This window comes from Sciurus vulgaris (genome assembly GCF_902686455.1).
Source record: "Sciurus vulgaris genome assembly, chromosome: 1".
In the NCBI taxonomy this organism is placed as follows: Eukaryota; Metazoa; Chordata; class Mammalia; order Rodentia; family Sciuridae; genus Sciurus; species Sciurus vulgaris.
The window spans coordinates 10,788,264-10,810,645 of record NC_136461.1 but is presented as its reverse complement, the minus strand read 5'-3'; the positions used below and the strand labels follow the sequence as shown (position 1 = coordinate 10,810,645).

General features: G+C 41.5%; 1 protein-coding gene across 3 annotated transcripts in view; it reads right to left on the bottom strand.

Moving 5' to 3' along the window:
• Window positions 1–22,382, bottom strand: part of LOC306661697 (protein DDI1 homolog 2) — a 38,225-nt gene that overhangs the window by 5,597 nt on the left and 10,246 nt on the right. For 2 of the 3 annotated variants that reach the window (XM_079140811.1, XM_079140813.1), the window contains exons 3-8: window positions 19,974–20,210; window positions 18,046–18,172; window positions 15,309–15,436; window positions 11,664–11,792; window positions 4,521–4,624; window positions 1,982–2,171 (exon numbers count right to left, since the gene is read on the bottom strand). In XM_079140811.1, the coding sequence (XP_078996937.1) occupies window positions 1,982–2,171; window positions 4,521–4,624; window positions 11,664–11,792; window positions 15,309–15,436; window positions 18,046–18,172; window positions 19,974–20,210 (915 nt within the window). Of the gene's footprint in view, window positions 1–1,981; window positions 2,172–4,520; window positions 4,625–11,663; window positions 11,793–15,308; window positions 15,437–18,045; window positions 18,173–19,973; window positions 20,211–22,382 lie in introns of those variants that run through there. The other variant, XM_079140812.1, reaches the window with a different exon arrangement.

Below are 22,382 nucleotides of genomic sequence, written 5' to 3'. Positions count from 1 at the left end.
GATTAAATTCTATCCTGACTTATCTTCTTTACTTTTAATCGGTTTTTAGAAAACATCAGATATAGCTCCCATTCTAAATTATTTTTCAATTCCTGGAAAAGACAAGCAGACTTTGATGTAAAGCATCTATCAAAGAAACAGCTCTACCAAAATATTCCCACCTACTACATCAAGAATTTTGATGTTTTGTTCCCCATGATACAGGGGATCGAACCCAGGGGTGCTTAACAACCGAGCCGCAACCCCAGATCTTTTTTGTATTTCATTTAGAGACATGGTCTTACTAAATTGATTAGGGCTTTGCTAAATTGCTGAGGCTGTCTTTGAACTTGCAACCCCCCTATCAACCTCCTAAGCTGCTGGGATGGTAGGCATGTGCCATCATGCCTGACCAGAATTTTGATTTTGATGATACTGGAAACTCAGATGTCTAAACAAATAGAACCTGATGCTGCAGAGTTATTTCACTAATTAAACATAAGAAAAATCAGCACAAAAAGTGACATGCATAAAAAGCCCCTTCCCTTTAATATTTTAAAACTGGTATACCCCCTTTACTGAGTCTAAAAATATCTGTAATATCTACTTTAATCCTCTAAACTTTTTATTAGAATAAGGTAATTACCAGAGAAAGAACTATTATTTGAAGGTTAGAAAACACATGGTACTATCACTAAGCTGACAAATTACCAGCCAAAATGGTTAAGTATGTATGTCAAACTCATTCAAGCTTACAATGCTGAATGGAAGAATAAAATGATGGCTGACTGTTGAAAATTCTCCCCTTCTTTCCAAATATTTACACTGCAACGACACCACTTTATAGGTAAAATTGGGCCAGACTCAGAACAAGGCCAGCTTGGACAATTCTATCAGCTACCCATGTTCATTCTAGAGGATAAAGCCTGGACACTGGAATGTTCTGCAGTAAAATGTGGCAAAACCTACTTGAAGTTCATTATCTCATCCATGGGAGAAAGCTATCCCCAGAACTGGTAACTCGAGTGCATTTTCCTGTACTAGAAAAAGCCATGTGTGAGATTAGTCAAACTGACAAATAATTCTGGCTCAAGACTTTAAAATAGGGGTTGGGGCTGTAGCTTAGTGGTAGAGCGCTTGCCTGGCATGTGCGAGGCACTGAGTTCGATCCTCAGCACTACATAAAAATAAATAAATAAAATATAGGACAATCAACAACTACAAGAACAAAAACAAACAAAAAAACCCCAAAACTTTTAAAATAACTCAAATTTGAAAGATAACTCTTCAGCTTCTAGAAAATGTGTCCCAGAGATGTTATAGATGGGGATTTCAGCAAACTTGTATTGCTCCATTTTATCCAGCAGAATTGGCTCTGTCTTTAGGGTTAAACAGACTAAAATACTAGACACTGAGAAAAAAGTACAGGTAACCTGACTACAATAGTTAATATACTATTCTGTGGCCTAAAGACACAGTTGTGATCTCAGTAAGAGCACAAAATGCTACTTTTTTTTTTTTGGGTGCTGGGGATCGAACCCAGGGCCTTGTGGTTACAAGGCAAGCACTCTACCGATTGAGCTATCTCCCCAGCCCCAAAATGCTACATTTTGATGGCTGGTCAACTGTGATTCTCATTGTTCTTTTCTCTTTGGTGGCAGCATTTTGAGACTGCTTAGTCATAATGACAATGCTACTGTCCAAAATAAATGGAGCAAGGAAAGAAAATTTTAAGGAAATACTGCTGAACTTCAAAGTGTCTGCTTACTGCTATAACTTCCTTTAGAAAAAAAAAAGGATGTTTTAAGAGGCCTACCAAAATGTGCCGTTGCTGTTTCTTGATCTGCTAACGTGGAGTTTCTCTTTATTAGATAAAGGGATGGGAGGGGCAGTAAGACGACAAAGAGCAAACCTAAAACTGATGGGGAGACTGAATACAAACAGGAAAGATCTTTACCCCCACTGATAACAAGCAATTCAAGAGCTTGGCCATTCCAAATACCTGCATCCTCTGCTGATTTTTGAATGGCTTCTGCTAATTCCTGGTCTGCAATCTCTTCTGGCCGCACATCCTCTCGCCCGGCCCCATATGCCAACCGGGCACACTCTGGTAGCTCCCCCTCAGGAAGGAAGGTGGTCTGTGAGCCTGTGGTGCCGATCACCAGTACATTTTTCTTGAGGTCAATGGAACACTTAAGAGGAAGAAATGAAATGACCACAGCGGATAAAGCATCATGCAGAAAAAGTAATGATCCTGAATTTAAAACTCCATTTGCAAAGAGCAACAATGACAGGGAGAGAGATTGCTGCAAAAACCCCTGACTTTATCTGAAAACCATTTAATTTTTTTTTTTTTTTTTTTTTTTTGCGGTGCTGGGGATTGAACCCAGGGCTTTGTGTTTACAAGGCAAGCACTCTACCGACTGAGCTATCTCCCCAGCCCAAACCATTTAAATTTTAACTTTGGTGACACTGTTAATTTAGATTTTTTTCTGTGCATTTTGAGACGGGTCTTGCTAGATTGCTCAGGCAGTCCCTGAACTCCTGGGCTCATGCAATCCTCCTGCCTTGGACTTCTCTCCATGCCTGGTTTAGAACTCTCAGAGTTTATAGTAGGATGATTGTTACAGGATACACTTTTATATTTATTTGCCTTTAAAACAGTATCTGATCATTTCTGATTATAAATGTGTAACACGCTCATGGTACAAAATTTGGAATGATGCCAGGCACGACTAGCAGTCCCACATTTTAGAAACATACAAATGAATTTTTCTTATTAAATTGAGACCATACTATTCAGTTTTGCACACTGCTTCTTTTACTTATTATATATATTACAGCTTATATTCTACACCAATGGTCTCAAAAGTGATAGATGTGCAAGGCCCACTTTATAAAATATTTCTAATACATATGCTATCCTTGTCTCTGTTTTAGTTAATGTCCTGGGGATCAATACAGGGGTGCTTTATCACTGAGCCACATTCCCAGTTCTTTTAAATTTTCAAACAGGGTCTTGCTAAGTTGCCGAGGCTCACCTTGAACTTGTGATCCTCCCATCTCAGCCCCCTGAGTCAATGGAATTATAGGCATGCACCACAGTGCCTGGCCATTTCTGTTATTTTTATATCCACTTAATAGGATAGCTGCACACACATATATATCTATAAAGTTGAAGAGTTTTAATTTATACTATGACTAACATAAGGGAAAGATAGTAAAAAGTTAATGAATTAGGCTTTATGTATACATATATATGTAATGTTAAATCAATTCAATGTAAATTTTTTCTGGAGCTTTGGTATGTATGATATCAAACTTGGGGCCTCACACATACTAGGTGAACACCATACCACTTAGCTGCACACCCAGCTGGAATTAAACATTTAAATATTCAAAAATAACACATGAGGTACAGCCTATAACCCCAGCAACTTGGGAAGCTAAGGCAGGAGGAACACAAGTTCAAGGCCTAGGCTGTCTTAAAAAAATAATCAAATAAAAAGGCTGGGTATGTAGCTCAGTGGTAGAAGTGGTAGAGTGCCCCTGGGTGGTTCAATCCCCATTGGGGGCGGGGTGGGGGGGAGAGATAAAAATACTGACTACTGACTACATACACAAGCCCACTATTAAAGTTTTATTACCCAGTGGACACTATGTCTTTAATCAGGGTGACATATCTTACATTATTATGCTTCAGGCAGAAATAAAAATATGACTGTGAGTTAATATATATTCAAATTATTCTTTCTATACGAAAAGAAGTTCAATCCTGACATTATCTTGGTACTTCCCTTAATTTGGAAGTTCTTCCCAAGCACTGTTTTATCAGTTTCTAAGAATTACTAAAGATTTATTGATCTTAACACTCACAGTAAAACTTATTGAGCTCTAGTTAGAATTTTTTTTTTTTTAAAGCTGCAAACAGGGCTGGGGAGATAGCTCAGTTGGTAGAGTGCTTGCCTTGTAAGCACAAAGCCCTGGGTTCAATCCCCAGTACCACAAAAAAAAAAAAAAAAAAAAAAAAAAAAAAAAAACTGAAAACATTTTAATTATTGTTGAGCATACATTTTGAAAATTTTTTTACTTCAAACTTAAATTTTTTTACTTCAAAGTTAAATAAATGTATATAATATACAAAGAAAACACAACCAAACATAAAACTTGCTTTAAGTGTGCCTTGCACCTAAGACCATTGTTTCCCCCCACCTTAATATATCTTTATTTTTGAGCTGTACATACACACTCTTTATAGTATGGCATTTAGGAAACAGTCAGAATCTTAAAACTCCACTAGGAAACCAAACTGCACATTAAAATGTGAACACAAAAAAGACTTAAGATTCCCAGAGAGATTTCACAGAGACAAGTAATTTCTAGTGACACATCACTTCAACCTTGATACAACACAATCAACTAAGGACATTACTAGGTATGAAAGTCATGCTTCTTGGTTTCCCCGTACATAAAAACCACCAGAAACGATGTGACAACAGCCACAGAACATACAAGAAGTAGATGCAAGCAAGTTTCATTACCTGATGCCGTTTAAGCATGTCCAGTCCCAGAAGCATGTCCATGGGCTGCTCCTCAAGTATAGAGAAGGAACACGCCAGGAAATCTCCTTCAATCTGAACCTGAGCTAAAGCACAATAGAACAGGTTACTGATGTTTGCTTCATAGATCCAGGAGAACTCTGGAAATGAAATGATCATTATGTGTCTCACTTCCTGCAATCAGTCAAAGCCAAGGCACAGCAACAGTTAATTCAACAGTTGAATTAACTATGAAAATCACCTGGGTCATTTATGAAGCTGGGCGTGGTGGTGCATACCTGTAATCCCAGCAACTCAGGGTCAAGGCAGGAGGACTGTAAGTTCTAAGTCAGCATCTTAGTGAGACCCCAAACAACTTAGCAAGACCCAGTCTCAAAATAAAAAATAAAAAGGGATAGGGATGTGGCTGAGTAATCAAGCATCCATGGATTCAATCCCCAGTACTAACAGAAAACAACAAAAAGATATTCCTCAGATCAAAAGAAAAAAAAATTACTTTGCTATTGTCAAACAGTAAGCAGAAGAGTGTATAAAATTCATGTATAGTAGAAAGCATAATAAACACCCAAGTCAGGTGTAGGGCACAACCTGGGAGGCTAAGGCAGGAGGATTGCCAAGTTTGAGGCCAGTCTCAGTAATTGGGTGAGAACTTGTCTCAAGTAAAATAAAAATGGTCAAGGGGGCAGCTCAGTGGTACAGTGTTCACCCAGCATGTGCAAGGCCCTGGGCTCAAGTGACAGTACTGCAAAAAACTTAAAACCGAAGTAGGAACCCACCAATTTTTGAGATACATTCCAATCCACACACGACTCCATCTTTCTGACTAAGTCCCCAAGAGCACTGCAGCAGCTAACAGCCACCACTTATCCTGGGCTCACTGGGCTTCTCCGGTGGCTCCCAGTCTCTGCTGACAAAAGCAATGGGACCACGAGTTTGTGTCCCCTTGTCCACCTGAGCCTCTCTCTAAGGTACATTTTTGGAAGTAAAACCCCTGGGTTCTGGGAGTGTTATGTCAACCTCATTAAGTGGGGGTGGATTATCTTCAAAAACGTTTCCAACAGAATGAGTTCCTGCTGCTCCACATTCTTACCAATGTTTGATATTAGACTTTAAATCTTTGCTAATCTGGCAAGTGAATCTGTATTTCCTGTATTAATAATGAAGTTAAGCAAATTTTCATATAATCATTAACCACTTGGATTTCCTCTTCAAGTGGAAAGAGGGTTGATTTCCTATTCAATTACTGTCATTCATTTAAAAAAAATTTTTTTTAGTTGTAAATAAATACCTTTATGATACTTATTTTTATGTGGTCCTGAGGATCAAACCCAGTGCCTCACATGTGCTAGGCAAGTGCTCTGCCTCTAAACCACAACTCCAGCCCCTACTGCCATGAATTTTTATCTTATCTTTCCTACCAAGCTGGAGAACACAGATATACAAACATCTGTATACTTTGAGCACAGCCCTTGATTAGTTATGTTACTGAAGTTCTTTCTCAGGCTGTTCATTTTACTTACAGTATTCCATGCTCCTCCATACTGGGGACCGAATCCAGGGGTGCTCTACCACTGAGCCACACCGCCCAGTACTTTCATTTTTTAATTTGAAACACAGTCTAGCTAAATTGCTATGGCTGGCCTCAACCTCTGGAGTTGTTGGAATCAAATGTGTGTGCCACTGTGCCCAGCTGAAGTTCTTAATCTTTTTTTTTTTTGTAAATACTTTTATTTACTTTTATGTATGAGGATTAAACCCAGTGCCTCAAATGTGCTAGGCAAGCACTCTACTGCTGAGTCACAACCCCAGCCCTGAAGTTTGTAATCTTAATATGGCTGATTGAACATATTAAATAACTTCTTTCCTATCTTTTAAAGAACTCCTGCCCTACCAAGATAGCCTTCGTTCTCTTCCCAAACTTTGACTGCCTTTCCCATCTATGTCTTTACTCCACCTGAGCTGATGTGTGTGTGTGGTGTGAAGCAGGGTCCAATTTCCAATCCAGTTTTCTACATGGATGCCCAGATATCCCAGCAGCATTTTCTGAAAAACCTCCCCTGCTCTGTAAGGACTTTGCCCAGATAGTCCTTTGACTTGATATCTAGAACAAAGAGTTATTCTAGAGTGTCTTGCCTTTCTTGCTAAGTAACAGGCCCACACAAAATTTAAAATTAGCATATACAATCTTATAAAAAAAAAACCAAAAACTCTAGGACTTTGATGGTGCTATTTTGACTCTGCAGATGACACAGACTGTGTCCTAATCCATGGGAAAGCTCTTTTATTTAGACTGTTATAAAGGTTTTCTTCATGTCTGTCATGCCAGAGTTGCAAAGCAGTACAACCTGTTCATTCACAAAGACACAAGGGACTGGTACTATTTTGTCTCCTGGGGTATCTACCAGGGGTTGAACACAGAGGTGCTTTACCCACTGAGTCATATCCCAGCCTTTTTTTTTTTTTGAGGCAGGGTCTTTCTAAGTTGCTGAGGCTGGCCTTGAATGTGCGATCCTCCTGCCTCAGTCCCCAGAGTCTCTGGGATTCACCCTGTCTGGCATCTCCTATTATCATCTCACTTAAAACCATGAAACCTGAGAATTCGGCCTCTAAAGCAACCAGTCTGTACTATTCCTACCCAACTCTTCAGGTCTACTGTGCTTAGAAGTGTGAGAATATAACATTTAAGCTCTATGCTACACAAATCAATAAAGAAATATAAAGACCCTAACACACAGACCAATATAGTTCAAAAGACAGGAAGAAAGGAAAAGATGAACAGGTAGAAAAGCTCTGATTTGTAATAAAAGAAAAGTAACCCCTATAAAAACTGGAACAAGCCAGGGATGCCCTCTTTCATCACTTCTATTCAACATCGTCCTTGAAATCCTAGCCAGAGCAATTAGACAGACCAAAGAAATTAAAGTGATATGAATAGGAAAAGAACGCAAGCTGTCACTATTTGCTGATGACATGATTCTACATTTAGAGGATCCAAAAAACTCCACTAGAAAACTTCTAGAACTAATAAATGAATTCAGCAAAGTAGCAGGATATAAAATCAATATGCATAAATCTAATGCATTTCTATTCATAAGTGATGAATCCTCTGAAAGAGAAATTAGGAAAACCACCCCATTCACAATAGCCTCAAAAAAAAAAAAAACCCCTTGGGAATCAATCTAACAAAAGAGGTGAAAGACCTCTACTATGAAAACTACAGAACACTAAAGAAAGAAACTGAAGAAAACCGTAGAAGATGGAAAGATCTCCCATGTTCTTGGATAGGCAGAATTAATATTGTCAAAATGGCCATACTACCAAAGGTGCTATACAGATTCAATGCAATTCCAATTAAAATCTCAATGACATTTCTCGTAGAAATAGAGAAAGCAATCATGAACTTTATCTGGAAGAATAAGAGTCCTTGAATAGCCAAAACAATCCTGAGCAGGAAAAGTGAAGCAGGAGGTATCATAATACCAGACCTTAAACTATACCACAGAGCAATAGTAACAAAAAAAGCATGGTATTGGCACCAAAAAGACAGGCAGACCAATGGTACAGAATAGAAGACACAGAGACGAACCCACATAAATACAGTTACCTCATACAAGACAAAGGAGGCAAAAACATACAATGGAGAAAAGACAGTCTGTTCAACAAATGGTGCTGGCAAAACGGGAAATCCATATGCAGTAAAATCAAATTAAACCTCTCTCTCTCTCTCTCTCTCTCTCTCTCTCTCTCTCTCTCTCTCTCTCCCTGCACAAAACTCAATCCAAAATGGATCAAGGACTTAGGAATTAGACCACAGACCCTGCACCAAATAGAAGGCAAAGTAGGCCCGAATCTCCATCATGTTGGCTTAGGACCCCACTTCCTTATCTAGACTCCCAAGGCACAAGAAATCAAAGCAAGACTCAATAAATGAGATGGACTCAAACTAAAAAGCTTTTTCTCAGCAAAGGATACAACCAATAACGTGAAAAGAGAACCTACAGAGAGGGAGAAAATCTTTTCCACACGCATTTCAGATAGAGCACTTCTCTCCAAAATTTATAAAGAACTTATAAAACTTTACACCAAAAATACAAAGAACCCAATCAATAAAGAGTCAAAGAACTGAACAGACACTTCACAGAACACATACAGGCGATTAATAAATATATGAAAAAGTGTTCAACATCTCTAGTAATTAAAGAAATGCAAATAAAAATAATCCTAAAATTTCATCTTACTCCAATTAGAATGGCTATTATCAAGAACAAAAACAATAATAGACGTTGGTGTGGGTGTGGGGAAAAAGGCACAATACTTTTGCATTGCTGGTAGAGTTGCAAATTGGCACAGCCACTCTGGAAAGCAATATGGGAATCCTCAGAAAACTTGGAATGGACCCACCTTTTTGACCCAGGTATCCTACTCCTGGGTTTATACCCAAAGGACTTAAAATTAGCATACTATAACGCAGGAACATCAATGTTCATAGCAGCTCAATTCACAATAGCTAGATTCTGGAACCAATCTAGATGCCCTTCAACAGAGGAATGGATAAAGAAACTGTGATATAAATACCCAGTGGAATATTATTCAGACCTAAAGAATAATAATATTATGGCATTTGCAGATAAATGGATGGAACTGGAGAATAACATGCTCAGTGAAATAAGCCAATCCCAAAAAACTGAAGGCCGAATGTTTTCCCTGGTAATGGGGATGGGGGTGGTGAGAGAAGAATGGAGGAACTTTAGATTATGTAGAGGGAAATGGAGGTAGGGGTGTGTGTGTGTGTGTGTGTGTGTGTGTGTGTGTGTGTGTGTGTGTGTGTGTGTGTGTGTGTGTGTGAAAAATAGTGGAATGAGACAGACATCATTACCCTATGTACATGTATGATTACACGAATGGTATGAATCTACATCATGTACAACCATGGAAATGAAATGATGTACGCCATTTGTGTACAACGAATCAAAATGCAGTCTGTAAAAAATAAAAAGAAAAAAGAAAAGCAACAACAATAAGAAACCACACCCCTCTGGCTCCCCCCCCCTCAAAAAATTTAAGGGAGAAAATGAGTCACATTTAGTAGTATAGGACATTAAGATGAATGTATGTTCAGTGTCAGGTGAACTAAACTGGAACAAGGTAGTGATATATGAAGAGCCTTAAGGCATTCATAACTTTTTTTTTTTTTTTGTACCAGGGATTGAACCCAGGGGCACTTAGCCACAACCCCAGCACTTTTTGGTTTTTAGAGACAAGGTCTTGCTAAGTTGCTTACGGCCCCACTAAGTTGCTGAGGCTGGCTTTGAACTCACTATCCTCAGCCTCCTGAGCCGCTGGGATTACAGGCATGCACCACCATGCCCCGCTTCACATTGATAACTTTTTTTTTTTTTTTTTGCGGAGCTGGGGATTGAACCCAGGCCCTTGTGCTTGCAATCTACCAACTGAGCTACACCCCCAGCCCACACTTATAACTTCCGACTCGGTAGTTTCATTTACAGGAATTCAGACTAAGGAAAAAAAAAACACTCAAAATGTGCATAAAAGTCTACTGTCATGTCATACTGACAAAATACTGGGGCAGGAGCATATCCCAAAAGCTGATCATTTAGCCCATAATGGAACGCTATGCACTTATTTGAATGATGCCCGTGAAACTTACAGTGACACTGGCAAAGTGTTAGGTTACTTTTTCTTAAAGCTGAGCATAGCTGGATGTGATGGCGCACACTTGTGTTCTCAGCAACTTGGGAGGCTGAGGCAGGAGGATGGCAAGTTCAAAGCCAGCCTCAGCAACTCAGCGGGACCCTGTCTCAAAATAAAACATAAAAAGAGCTGGGGATGAGGCTTAGTGGTTAGGCTCCCCTGGATTCAATCCCTGGTACCACCCTCCCTACCCAAAAAAGTTAAGCATAAAACTGTATGCATTATATAACCACCTTTTCCAGGAGCAGAGGGGAGGAAGACAGGGCTGGAAAGAGTACCAGCATGTACAAGCACCCTAGCTCAGCCCCCAGCACCTCATAAACCAAAACAACTTTGAAACTGGAAAGCAGATGACAGTGAAGTAAAGTGACCCAGTTTATGTATCAGATCGATAAGGTCTAGAGACTGTCAAAGGCAGCTCTGCTAACAGGAGTAGAGGTGCAGAAGGAGAAGATGGACCAAGTATGGACAAGCTACAGTCAGCTCTTGGGGTCCCTCCTGTACTCTGCCAGGCTGGGACCTTTCATTCTACTAGCTGCTCGGGTGTATCTCCTGAAGAGGCCAAACAGGCTCTCTTAGCCGAGGCAGGCACAGAGGACAGCCAAAACTAAACACCTGACTGAAAACCAGGAGGGTGAGAGAAAGCCACACTTTCTGATTTCACTCTCAGACCTCCCTTCAGTTAAGATCACAAGTCCCGTGGCTGCCCACCCAAGCAACCCTTCACATGGCCTGGAACGTCCCCAGAACTGAAGGACTCAAGTTTCCAGATTAAAAAGTTCATCAAGTACCCAGTACAGGAGATGGACAGCCATACGCAAGCGTTATTGAAAGACTCAGGTCAAGAGAAGGTCTAAAAGCTGCAAAAAGAAGAATGAACCAAGAGCACCCAGCTCCCTTCAACACTGACGACGTCTCTGAACTGTGAAGGAAGGCCTGCAGTGGGGCTCTGCGGTTCAGCATCTCTGAGTGCCATCCTCAGTACAAAAGAGAAAGGAAAGATGGAAGTAGTTGTGCATGGTGCCACATGGTGGCACATGTCTGGCACAGCTACTTAGGAAGCTGAGGCAGGAGGATCTCAAGCTCAAGGCCAGGTTCAGCAACTTGTTGAGACCCTGTCTCCAAAAAACAAAAATCCAAAAAAATGAAAAAGTCAAAAAGAGAGAAGTTGGCCAAAGTAATGGGGGAAATACCTCTGAGGAGCATGAAAGCAGGAAACACAAGTATGTAGACCAGTTTTCTTTTTGAAACCAAGGAAAACATGTACATGTATAATCTTGGTAGAACACAGGATTTAGAGGAATTAAAGCTTGCTGAACCCAATGTACCCACAAGAAAGACAATCCGTCCAAAACATTAAAATCCACCATTCTACATCTATAAAAGACAAACTCCCAGGCAGCTTTCGCTCACCTAAATGTACCCTTCCAATAATCTTCTGGGTGCCCACTCCTTTGGCAATCCCTGCCCACCGTCGGTCCACCAATCTCATTATATTACACCTCTCTGCACAAGCCTGGCTCATTATGGTCATCTGGGCACCTGGAGGGAGAGAACAACGTCAAATAATAAAAAAACAAAATCCACGTTGTGGCAAGACTCACAATACAGCATTATGAACAAGGCAGAAGAAGAAATTAGGTCATTTGCAGGAAAAATGAATAAAATTTGAAAGCATGAATTTAGGCAAAATAAGCCCAAGTCAGAAAGTCAAGGGTCATGTTTTTCTCATATATGGAAGCTAGAAAGGAAAAAGGAAAAGAAACAATCTTATGAAAATCAAAGACAGACCAGTAGAGGAAAGGAACCAGAGGGAGAGAGGGAGGAGAAGGGGAAGCACTGGGGAACAATACTGACCCCATTATACTGTCACAGTATGTGTATGCACAAGTGTGTAACACCGAATCCCACTATTAGGTAGGACTGTAGTGCACCAGTTAAAAAATAGGGGCGAGCGGGGGGGGGGGGGGGGGGGCGGCAGAAAACAAGCATATGCCAAGACTCTTGTCTCTGTAATATCCCTCCATCTAGCAGGTGCCCTGCCTGTTAAATTCAGTTCCACAATGGAATTTGAAACACGCGGTGTGGAAGCGCAACTTTGGCACAATGAGTAGTTTGTGGCAATAAGTAATTAAATGATATTTTAAAACTTTATCAATAGAGGGCTGGGGTTGTGGCTCAGTAGTAGAGTGTTTGCCTACTAGTACATGTGAAACACAGGGTTCGAATTTCAGCACTGCACGTAAATAAATGAAATAAAGGTCCATCAACAATAAAAATACTTACACTGAGCCACATCTACAGCCCTTTTAATTTTTTATTTTGAGACAGGGTCTTGCTAAATTGTTAAAGCTGGCCTTGCACTTGCGATCCCCCTGTATCAGCCTTGCAAGTTGCTGGGATTACAGGTGAGCACCAGCATGCCTGCTTCACATAGTATTTCTAAGCATTTCGTCACATTATTTTTACTTCAAATGTTGGCACACTAAAGCTCATCAATTAAAAAATACATCCTAAGGTTGAGGATACAGTTCAGGGATATAGTGCCTGCCTAGCATGCAAGGCCCTAGGTTTGATCTCTACTACCACAACCAAACCAAACCGAACCAAACCAAACCAAACAACAACAACAAAACACTAACCCCCAAAACTATAGTATCCTAAGAAATTAGAAGTGAACTCCTCACACTTCGGGTCAATAATCAGGCCTTCTTCCCGTTAAAAGCTGAAGCCTTTTAGGGTTATCTTCTTCCATATGTACAGGTATTCAGCTGAATTCACATAAAGGACAGAACTTTCCTAATTTTCACTGACAGTCCTAACATCTTCCAGTTCCACATTCCTATGTGTTGGACATTTCTATCTCAGAGCCAAAAGGTATAAAACTTTTTTCTCCTCAAATAATTTTTACTTTGGATTTCTTTCTCTTCGCAATGAAATCATTTCCTTGCAATCCTAAAACCTGGGCAGAACTCACTGTTGATTCCTCCCATGATCCCTCTGCTCTCAAACTGTCCCAAACCTATAAATAAGTTCTATTTCTGACTTCCCCTTTCTAACCACGGCTATTAACCAGCTCACACACTCTCCTCTTGCAAGTGGACAACCTCTCTGGACCCATTCTGTAGATGTGTAGTGTAAAGCAAGGCAACAGTTATGATCCTTAGGGGCACAAATTCTCCAGATCTGTCTCTGCCTTCGGCTTTCCAGAACTATCACCTCCTTCAAATCCCTCATTCCCTCTCCACCAGTTCAACAGTCCTCAAGGGTTTCTGCTCTGTGTAGGACTGTCAAAGCACAACCCAGCGCTGCTGTCCAAGCCCTGCGTTGCTACTCCCAGGCAGGACCATGCTCCCTTTGCCTCCTGCTCCTTTGGGCCCCTCCAGGGCCCAGCTCAAGACCCACCTTTCCTAAGAAACTGCCTCTCATTCAATTCCAGCACATCCTGTTCATCTCACTCATGTTGAACCCAACACCTCGCAAGCACTGAAAGCTCTTGGCATCTGAGGAAGGAAATATTCAACAAACAAGACCTAGAAATAGTCAAGGAAAAGGGATTTTGAGAAGGTGCTCCTCTGTTTCTCCTTCCCTCCTCATCTTACTTCCCAATTGTTACTGGTAAAATGAATGTAAGCATGCCAAGGTGAAGGAGCCCTGTTCCTTGCTCTCCTGCCTCTTCCCAAGACTCAGCTTAAATATCCTCTCTTGGGGAATATGCTCTGCACGCTCCAGTCAGATGAGAATGTGATCTTTATGCCCACCCAACACTCAGCTGGCTTGGCACAGTGGTGAAGAGTTCTGGCAATGAGGAGACCTGGGCATGAATCACACTTTACCACGCACAAACTCTGCATGCCTTCACCTCTCCCAGTTTCCTTTCTGAAAATCAGGAACACAACTCAACTCTTGGGATGGTCTGAAGATGGAAGAAAATGGACTAAGATGGTATTCATGGAACAGCTGGCACGGTGCTTGGCAGAGCACGGGCTGAGTGGCAGAACAGGTTCCCACGTTTGTCTCTCGCCCTCACACTGGAGCCCTCCAAACTCCAGTTAGTAAGTCTCACCACTGAGCACTCTGCACAAGGCGCTTCATCTCTAAAACTGAAGCATTAGATTTACTTAGGCCTGTAATCCCACTGGCTTGGGAAGCAGAGGGAGGAGGATTTCGAGTTCAAAGTCAGCAACTTAGCAAGACTAAGCAATTCAGCAGGACCCTGTCTCTAAACAAACTTTGAAAAAGGGCTGGGGATGTGGCTCAGTGGTTAAGTACCCCAGGGTTCAAACCCTAGTACCAAAAAAACAAAAACAAAACAAACCTTTTCCCAGGAATGTTTGTGTCTCATGACACAAACTCACGACAACAGCTAGAGCAAAGTATGTGTGCAGGGTCTGTGGTGAACAAGGAGGATGCTCATCTGAGCAGGGGTTTCTCTGTTCCAGGACACACCCTGTTCTATAGCCTAGAGTCAAACACGGGAACCAATACCCCCAGGCCCTCGGTCATAGCCCCTGGGCAGTCACAGTGGGCTCATATTGAAAAGCAGAGCTACCACTGAGAGAAGAGGCACCAGTTACCACATAAACTACCTGCAGCCTGAAGTGGCAAGCTCCCCCTCCCGCCTGGCTGCTAAGTTCTGCGAGGACAGTAACCGTGTCCCGTTTGGCCTGGTAATCCTCACAGCTCCTGGCCGAGTGCTGGCACATATCCAGGTTGAAATATTTTTGACCTCTACCCTACAAAGCTCCTCCTTGCAGCTCCTCATCCTGAATCTATTATTCCCAATTTCTTATAAAAGTGCCAGAGAAAATTTGGGATGCTAAGAAAGAGGAGGCAGGAAGACAAAGGAGACATTGCAAAATAGAAAACTGGTTAAGAAGCAATTTAAGAAATAAATAAAAGCACTACCAACAAGAAGACTGGCACGGGAAATAACCCTCAGGCTTGTTAATTAGCAGTCCAAAGGACTACGGATGTCTGGGCAAACACTACAGTGTCCCTTCTCCCAGGTCAGATCAGGGTGTGGGGGCACTGAGATATGAAAGACGGAGACGTCACCTGAGTCGACAAAGGCTTTCACGGGATGTCCGTTCACTTTGCAGTTGATGTAGAGCATCACTACTTGGCCAAAGCTCTCCGGAGCCTCTTCCATAGCTATCGTCATGTTTTCCTCAATGTTCTGTTGCCTGTAACAAACCAAAACCAGGCGCACTAAAGCACTATTTCCGGGAAGAGAAATCTGTTTCAAAGTCACAATATCAACAACAGATTTGTACATGTCTTCTGCACTAGCCGGAGCAGCTGAGTCATGGGATAGAAACTGGTGCTCTATCCTACAAAAGTTGGTTTAGTAGGAGGTGATGAGATCAGAAGTGGGCAGAAAATCTAAAGGCAGAAAAATTACCCTCATGTAAAACAATCATGCTTAGAAGTAGGAGGGTGTGCCCTTTTTTATCCTGTACAATGTTAGAATTTCATAAAAGCTCCAATTTCCCCCGAGGACTTACTGGGCAGTGAATATACTCCCGGTCCAGCCCATTAACATATCTGCACAGAACACACAGGCACGTCAACTGCCTGGGCTGCACTGACTGTGTTGCCTTCAAGAACGGGTTTTCTATCTGTGAAATGAAGATAATGATAATTTCCTCCCGTTACAGGTGGCTGGGAAGTGTGAAGCACCTAGTGGGGGAAAAGTAGAGGCTCAAGAATACATCTACCTACTGCTTAAAACTATACCTATCACAGGTTCACGGGGTTCATCAAATCATTTCTTTAAAAATTCAGTGTATCTAATTCTTACACAAGAAAAGCATGTAAAAGGGAGTCGTGGTGTCGTCATTCCCAGCTTCCTCCTACAAGTACTACCAAATGTCACCAGGTCAGCAGCTGCACAACTTACCTGAAGGAACAACAGGGTCCAAGATGGGGGTAAACTATACTATCAACCACGGGCGCCACACGGCAGCCTAGTATCAGTTGGTTAACATATTTCTATGGAAACACAGCAGCACCATGCATTCCACATGCTGTCCCACCAGCTATGACTGCTTTTGCACGGCAGGGGCAGAGCTAAGTCTGAGCAACAGAGATCATATGGCCTACGAAACCTAAAATATTTATAATCTGGTCCTTTACGGAAAAGTCTGCAGACCCTTGCTCTAATCTTCAATGCCTGTTCTTTCTGTAATAATACTCTAGCTCAGGCCAGCTGACTACTTAATCAGTCATTCTGTAATAAAATATTAAACTTCCCAGAAAGTCAAAGGTACCCTTTTTTAATTTAGTTAGGCAAATATGAAGGCTCAGTGTACACACGCCCTATGTGACATGCCAGATAATACTTTAATAGGCATTTTATATAATTACATAGATTTTATCCTATTGTACATCATTCAGTTTAGAAATAACCTAAAATTAATTGTGTACCCAGATCCTGCCTTGACTCCAAGTCAAGCAAGTTTCAGTGAAATATCCTCTGAGATAACTCCAGTTACTTTGGCTAGTCTGGGTTCTGTATGTGAAGAGTTTCTTCAGAGGCACAAGATTTTCTCTTTTAAAGAATGAATGCATTACTCAGTTTCCTCTACCCCACCCTGGGAAGGAAACATGAGCCATATGGACATGCTCCATTTCACTTCTGTTCTTCAACAGCTCGGTATTATAACTTGCTTATGACGCCTTCCTCTTGCTTCCTGGGCTAAACACAACTATTCTTGACAAGTCAGGACTCCCTTATAGCTTCAGTGCAGTATCTTCTACACTGCTCTCTCTCTGGGTAGATTTGCTAGTGATATATTTCTCAAATATGTTCACTGTATCTCATACAATTAACAGGAATCAACAAGAACATGAGTGACTAGCTCAGGGTTGTCAACTGATTTTGGCACACAATTCACATTTCTTCGATTTCAAGTGTAAAGAAGAAATGAAAAAAAGCATTATTTGATTTCCAAATGAAACCAATTTAGGCCTCATTTAAGTGATCAGAGATAATAAACTAGCCCATAAAAGCCCCTATCCTACACAGTCTAACTGGAGTATTGGCTCAGTTATGTTGTTCCTACTTACACTAAAACATTTATAATTAGTAACAAAAACTAAACTGGTGGGGAGGATCAGCTGTTCTTCTCCAAATAGCACCTTCCTTGTGACTAGTGATGTGGCCAAGGCTTGCACTAGCAGACTGTACTTGCTTAGGCTCCGCTCCTGAGGATTCTGATTCATCAGAAGGGCCCATGCATCTGCATTTTTAAAAGCTACTTGCATGCTTCAATGCAGCCCTGGGCAAGGACCACTGCATCACAGAAACTGGAGATGGAAGTGAGTCTGGCCATCAGCTTATTCGGCCAGCAGCAGAACAGCAAAAGGAAGACAGACAGGACTACAAGGCCCTACTTGTGCAGAGCTGTCTCTCCAATCCAATCATCTTTAAGCCCTGAATTTAATCAGGACACACACAACACGTCTAAGGAAAGGAATCAAATCAGCCTCTGTAATCAGCCTAGCTGTCTCGCCAGATGGGGTTTCTGCTCAGTCCTGGGGTCACCAACCTGGAGCTGAATCTACCTGTGTCTGCTACTCAGGGTGTCTTTGTAACATTTCTTGGGAGAAATGAAAAGTCATTAAGTTAAGACACCTAGGCCTTTGTAACGCTGGATCAAAATGGGAGGAAAACAGGAGAATAACCTGAATGACCGAGGTCATCATCTTGAAGCTACCTCCAAGCAGATGTCCTGCAGTTTGGGAGACTCGGATGCTCTGAGGCTCGCTCTTAAGGTGAACAGACCATTACCTTATATCTTCTTCTATCTTTGCCTGAGCTTCAAGATCAAAGGGGTCAGCAGAAAAGAGACGAATTCTTTCTTGTTCTCTCCGGGCTCGGTCCTGCTGCTGCTCTACTAGAACCCTGGAAAATTTCTCTTAAAAAATAAGGGAGAAAAATCTTAAGCTCCACTTTGTTCGCATTATTTACCAGTAATTTTCCACACCAATTTTTTTCTTTGAGTGGTACTGGGAATCAGACTGAGGCAGGGTTGATCTACCACTTAGCTATACCCCCAGTCATGTAAGACAGAGACTTGCTGAATTGCCCACGGGGGTCGTGAACTTATGATCCTTCTGTCTCAGCCTCCAATGCAGCTGGAATTACAGGTGTGCATCACATCTGGCTCACAATTACTCAAAATTTGACTGTAAAAGAGATGTGGATAAGATGCCCAAAATTATTTGAAATGAGCATTCGCCTTCTAGTTTCTAAGGCAGCACTGTTCCTTCATTTAAATTTGGTACAAAGAAACAGTACTTTCAGATGTGTGATTGCAGTCACCTCCAATTCAGTGACTCAGGAAGCTAAAGCAGAAGAATCTCAAGTCATAGTCAACTTCAACAACTTAGACCCTATCTCAAAATAGAAATAAAAAAATAAAGAACTGGGAACATGGTTCAGTGGTAGAGTACCTAGGGTTCGATCCCTAGCACTGTTAAAAAAAAAAAAAGGACAGAAACAGTATTATCAAAAACCTTTCATGCTTGTAAGAAGTTACCCATCGTGTGCTGTTTCTATTCAGATAACAACTTTGCCATTTGTAAGGAATGACTATCTGAATGGCGCATAAGTGTCTCCAAGCCTCCCCTGCCCACTGTCCTCATTATCCTATTACATAGGAAAAAAAACAGAGCACCCCATAATCCCCTTTCTCCTATTCTATCTTCATTTCCTTTGTAACTCTGTGCCTTAAACCAGATAAATGAAGTGCAAACCAATGTTAGTCCACCAGTATTTTGTGTGTCCTGATGGGAAAAAGGAAAATTAGCAAAGAGAAAACACTGCTTGCTACTACAAGATGTAAGTATTTTGCTATTTCTTAAATGGTGGTGCATGAAATGTGTACATTTCTTTCTTTTTTTTTGGGTGCTGGGGATCGAACCCCACGGCCTTGTGCTTACAAGGCAAGCACTCTACCGACTGAGCTATCTCCCCAGCCCCGAAATGTGTAAATTTAAATGTGCAATCACCATGGTCTCCAGCAATTAGATATGATGGCAAAAGAAATTAAAAGAGACCAAGGTCGTGGTCATCTGAACTACTGGTACACACAATATGGACAGATCAAAGAATTCAGTGGAGTAAAAGGCTAACACAAAGGACTATACACACTATGATTACATATACAGAAAGTTCAAAAATATGCAGAACCAATCTATAATGAGTATCTATCCATTGCAGCCTCTGGGGGAGGAAACTGACTATAAAGGAAAAAATGGGGCTTTCAGGGGTGAAAGACATGTTCTGTATCACTGGGGTTGCATGAGCTTGTCAAAATACAATGAATTAAATACTTAAGATCTGTGTGCTTCTCTGCAGGTAAATACCACCTCAACTGAAAAATAATCAACTAAGGAGGGAGTTATTAACTGTGTTATGGTGTCCTGAACTAGGAGCATTCCAGCTGGGATCAGCTGACTTGCTGGAGATCTTGAAGATCTAACTGAGCACGTCAAAATATTAGAACCTAACTAACCTGCTGTTAAAAACAAGAAAGAAAAGTAGAGACCAGTTCAGATAGATTTCAGTTCTAGAATCCTGTCACTATTGCCAATTCACCCAACCCTAACACCAGCACTAATATACTTCTCACACACAAATCACCAATATGTTCAACCAATCACGGGCTGCGACACAACCACTTCACCTCAAACCCTCCACACATTTAAGCTTACCAAGATCTCCGCTGAGCAGAGCTTCCGCCAGGGGCGGATTGCGCTCCTTCAGCAAGGACAGCTCGTGTGGGTTGGCCAGCAGCATGTCTCGGAGCAGGGCTGGGTTGTCCAAGCCCTGAGGAGACGATGCTATTTCTCCAGGAGATGAGTGGGGCTGCTGTGCTCCTTGAGGCAGGCGCTGCCGGGGGCTCGATGTGCCAGGCACGGCTATACTACTAAAGTCTATCCGGGGTAGGTCTGTTCCGGGAAGGAGAGGGGAAAAAAAAAAAAAAAATCAATCAATCATGTTTACTCAAATGACTCCATAAAAACGAGTGCTGAAAGGAAACAGCAGAACACACTCCAACATGGGATGCAACAGCCCATGGCAATGGTACACACTAATAGCTTCCCCTTGTTCTTTCTAACGTGGAATTTCACTAAGAATGAACCAACAGGAAATAATAGAAAGGAGAGCAGGGAACAGCAGTAAACAGAAATTTAGGGTTTATAAATATCCCAGATTAGATTATCAAATTTTTACTATGTTTCTAGAAAATGAAAGCCAGTCTCAAAAAAATATAATTTCATAATTCTGGATGTGGGTCTTAAGAAAAATCCTAGTCTGGTGTAACATATGCTTCAAAGAGTTCTGCCACTTGAGGTGGAACACTACACATTTCAAGTAAACAGTATAAATACTGGATGCTAAATTCTGCAAGTCTGTGCTAAACCCATTGATTTGGATAAGTCCCTCCACCCCATGCTGGAAATTGAACCCAAGAGCACTCTACCACTGAGCAACATACCAAACCCCCCCACCTTTTTTTTTTTTTTTTTTTGGTGCTAAGTCTCCCTAGGTTTCAAGGCTGGCCTTGAACTTGCAATCCTCCTGCCATAAGCCTCCTGAGTCACTGGGATTACAGGCCTGAGCCACTATGCCCAGTGGAAAAGTTCTCAATGGTTCTTTAATTTACACTTTCATCTGTACACCACCATTAACTCTCCTCATACCCCTGATGCTGGTGGAAATAATTACTGTATAGGAAAGAAAAACTGAAGAAAAAGGACTGCACAGGCTCTTGTTGCTGGGTCCACAAAAAGCTACAGGTTTAGAGGCTACAACTCCCAGGTGCTACACTCCGGGCTGAGCGGACTATAAATTATCATCAAAAAGAAAGTACAGGAGCCCTACTCCTTACACCAAAGACGTACACACTGCACGAATGTCCAGAGTAATAAATACATAGAGATAAAAAGAAAGCAGACTTGTGGAGTGTCAGGGAATATGGAAGACTGCACATAGGCACAGGTGATAAAAACGAACTGCAAATAGTTGTGGTGATAGTTGCACAACTCTGCAAATATACTACAAACCACTGAACTGTATCCTTCACCTGGGTGGATAATGTGGTATGTGAATTCTATCTTAATAAAGCCATCATTAAAAAAAAAGGAAAAGGAAAAAGCAGAGCTAGAAGGAGGCAGCAAGTCTGAGTGCATCCACACTGTTCAACGTGATTATCTTTCTTTCTTTTAGATTCTCAGAAAACTGCTGAAGCTGGCCTGGAACTTGCAATCTTCCTGCCTTGGCCTCCTAAGTCACTGAGATTACAAGTAATTGTCACCACATCTGGCTGCCCCCAAAATATATTTAATGGTCAAACTCGTCCAAAGTCTAGGACTATTCCCAAGACTTTCAGACCTCAAGTCCAAAACAGGACAGCTTAAACTCAGGACTAAGATTTTGTTCTCACGGTGTGGGTTTTACAAGCTACTGTGTTCAAACAGAGTTCAAGTGGTGCACAAGGGGCAGGGGTGGGGGGAGAGGAAGCGGGGGAGGGAAAGGGGGGGAGAAGGAGAGAGAGAGAGGAGAAAGAAGAGAGGAGAGAGAAACAACTAGCCAGTAAAACAGACGGCATGATCTCTGTGAGGTCACTAATCTACACCAACTACAAAACATATGGACAGGCCTTCTTGGCAGATCAAGAAATTTTATCTCGACCCTGTTACACATTATCTTCAGAGTTCACTCCAAAATTATTCTAAAAAGCCTGTTTACTCACTTTATAAACCAGATCCCTCCCACTAACATCCTACTGATGGTCTTATCCACAGGGGAACAGCACGGGGGTGGGGGAGACAAACAAACAAACAAACAAACAAACAAAAACAGTGACTCTCCAGTACTAACACCTCACCAAATTAACTAAAGGAAGATTTGGTTTTATTGACTGGCATATTTGAACCACTACTCTTTGTAAAGTTTAGCAGTTGCCCCAAGGGACTAATGCAATCCAGATCTGAAGAAGTCAGTGCTTAATTGTCTTATATAGCTCCTGTTTCAGGCTGAATGGAAGCACTGTGTTCCAAGCTGAGTCTCATCACCCAAGACACCTATCATCTGTTATCAGACTTTAAAACCAGGTG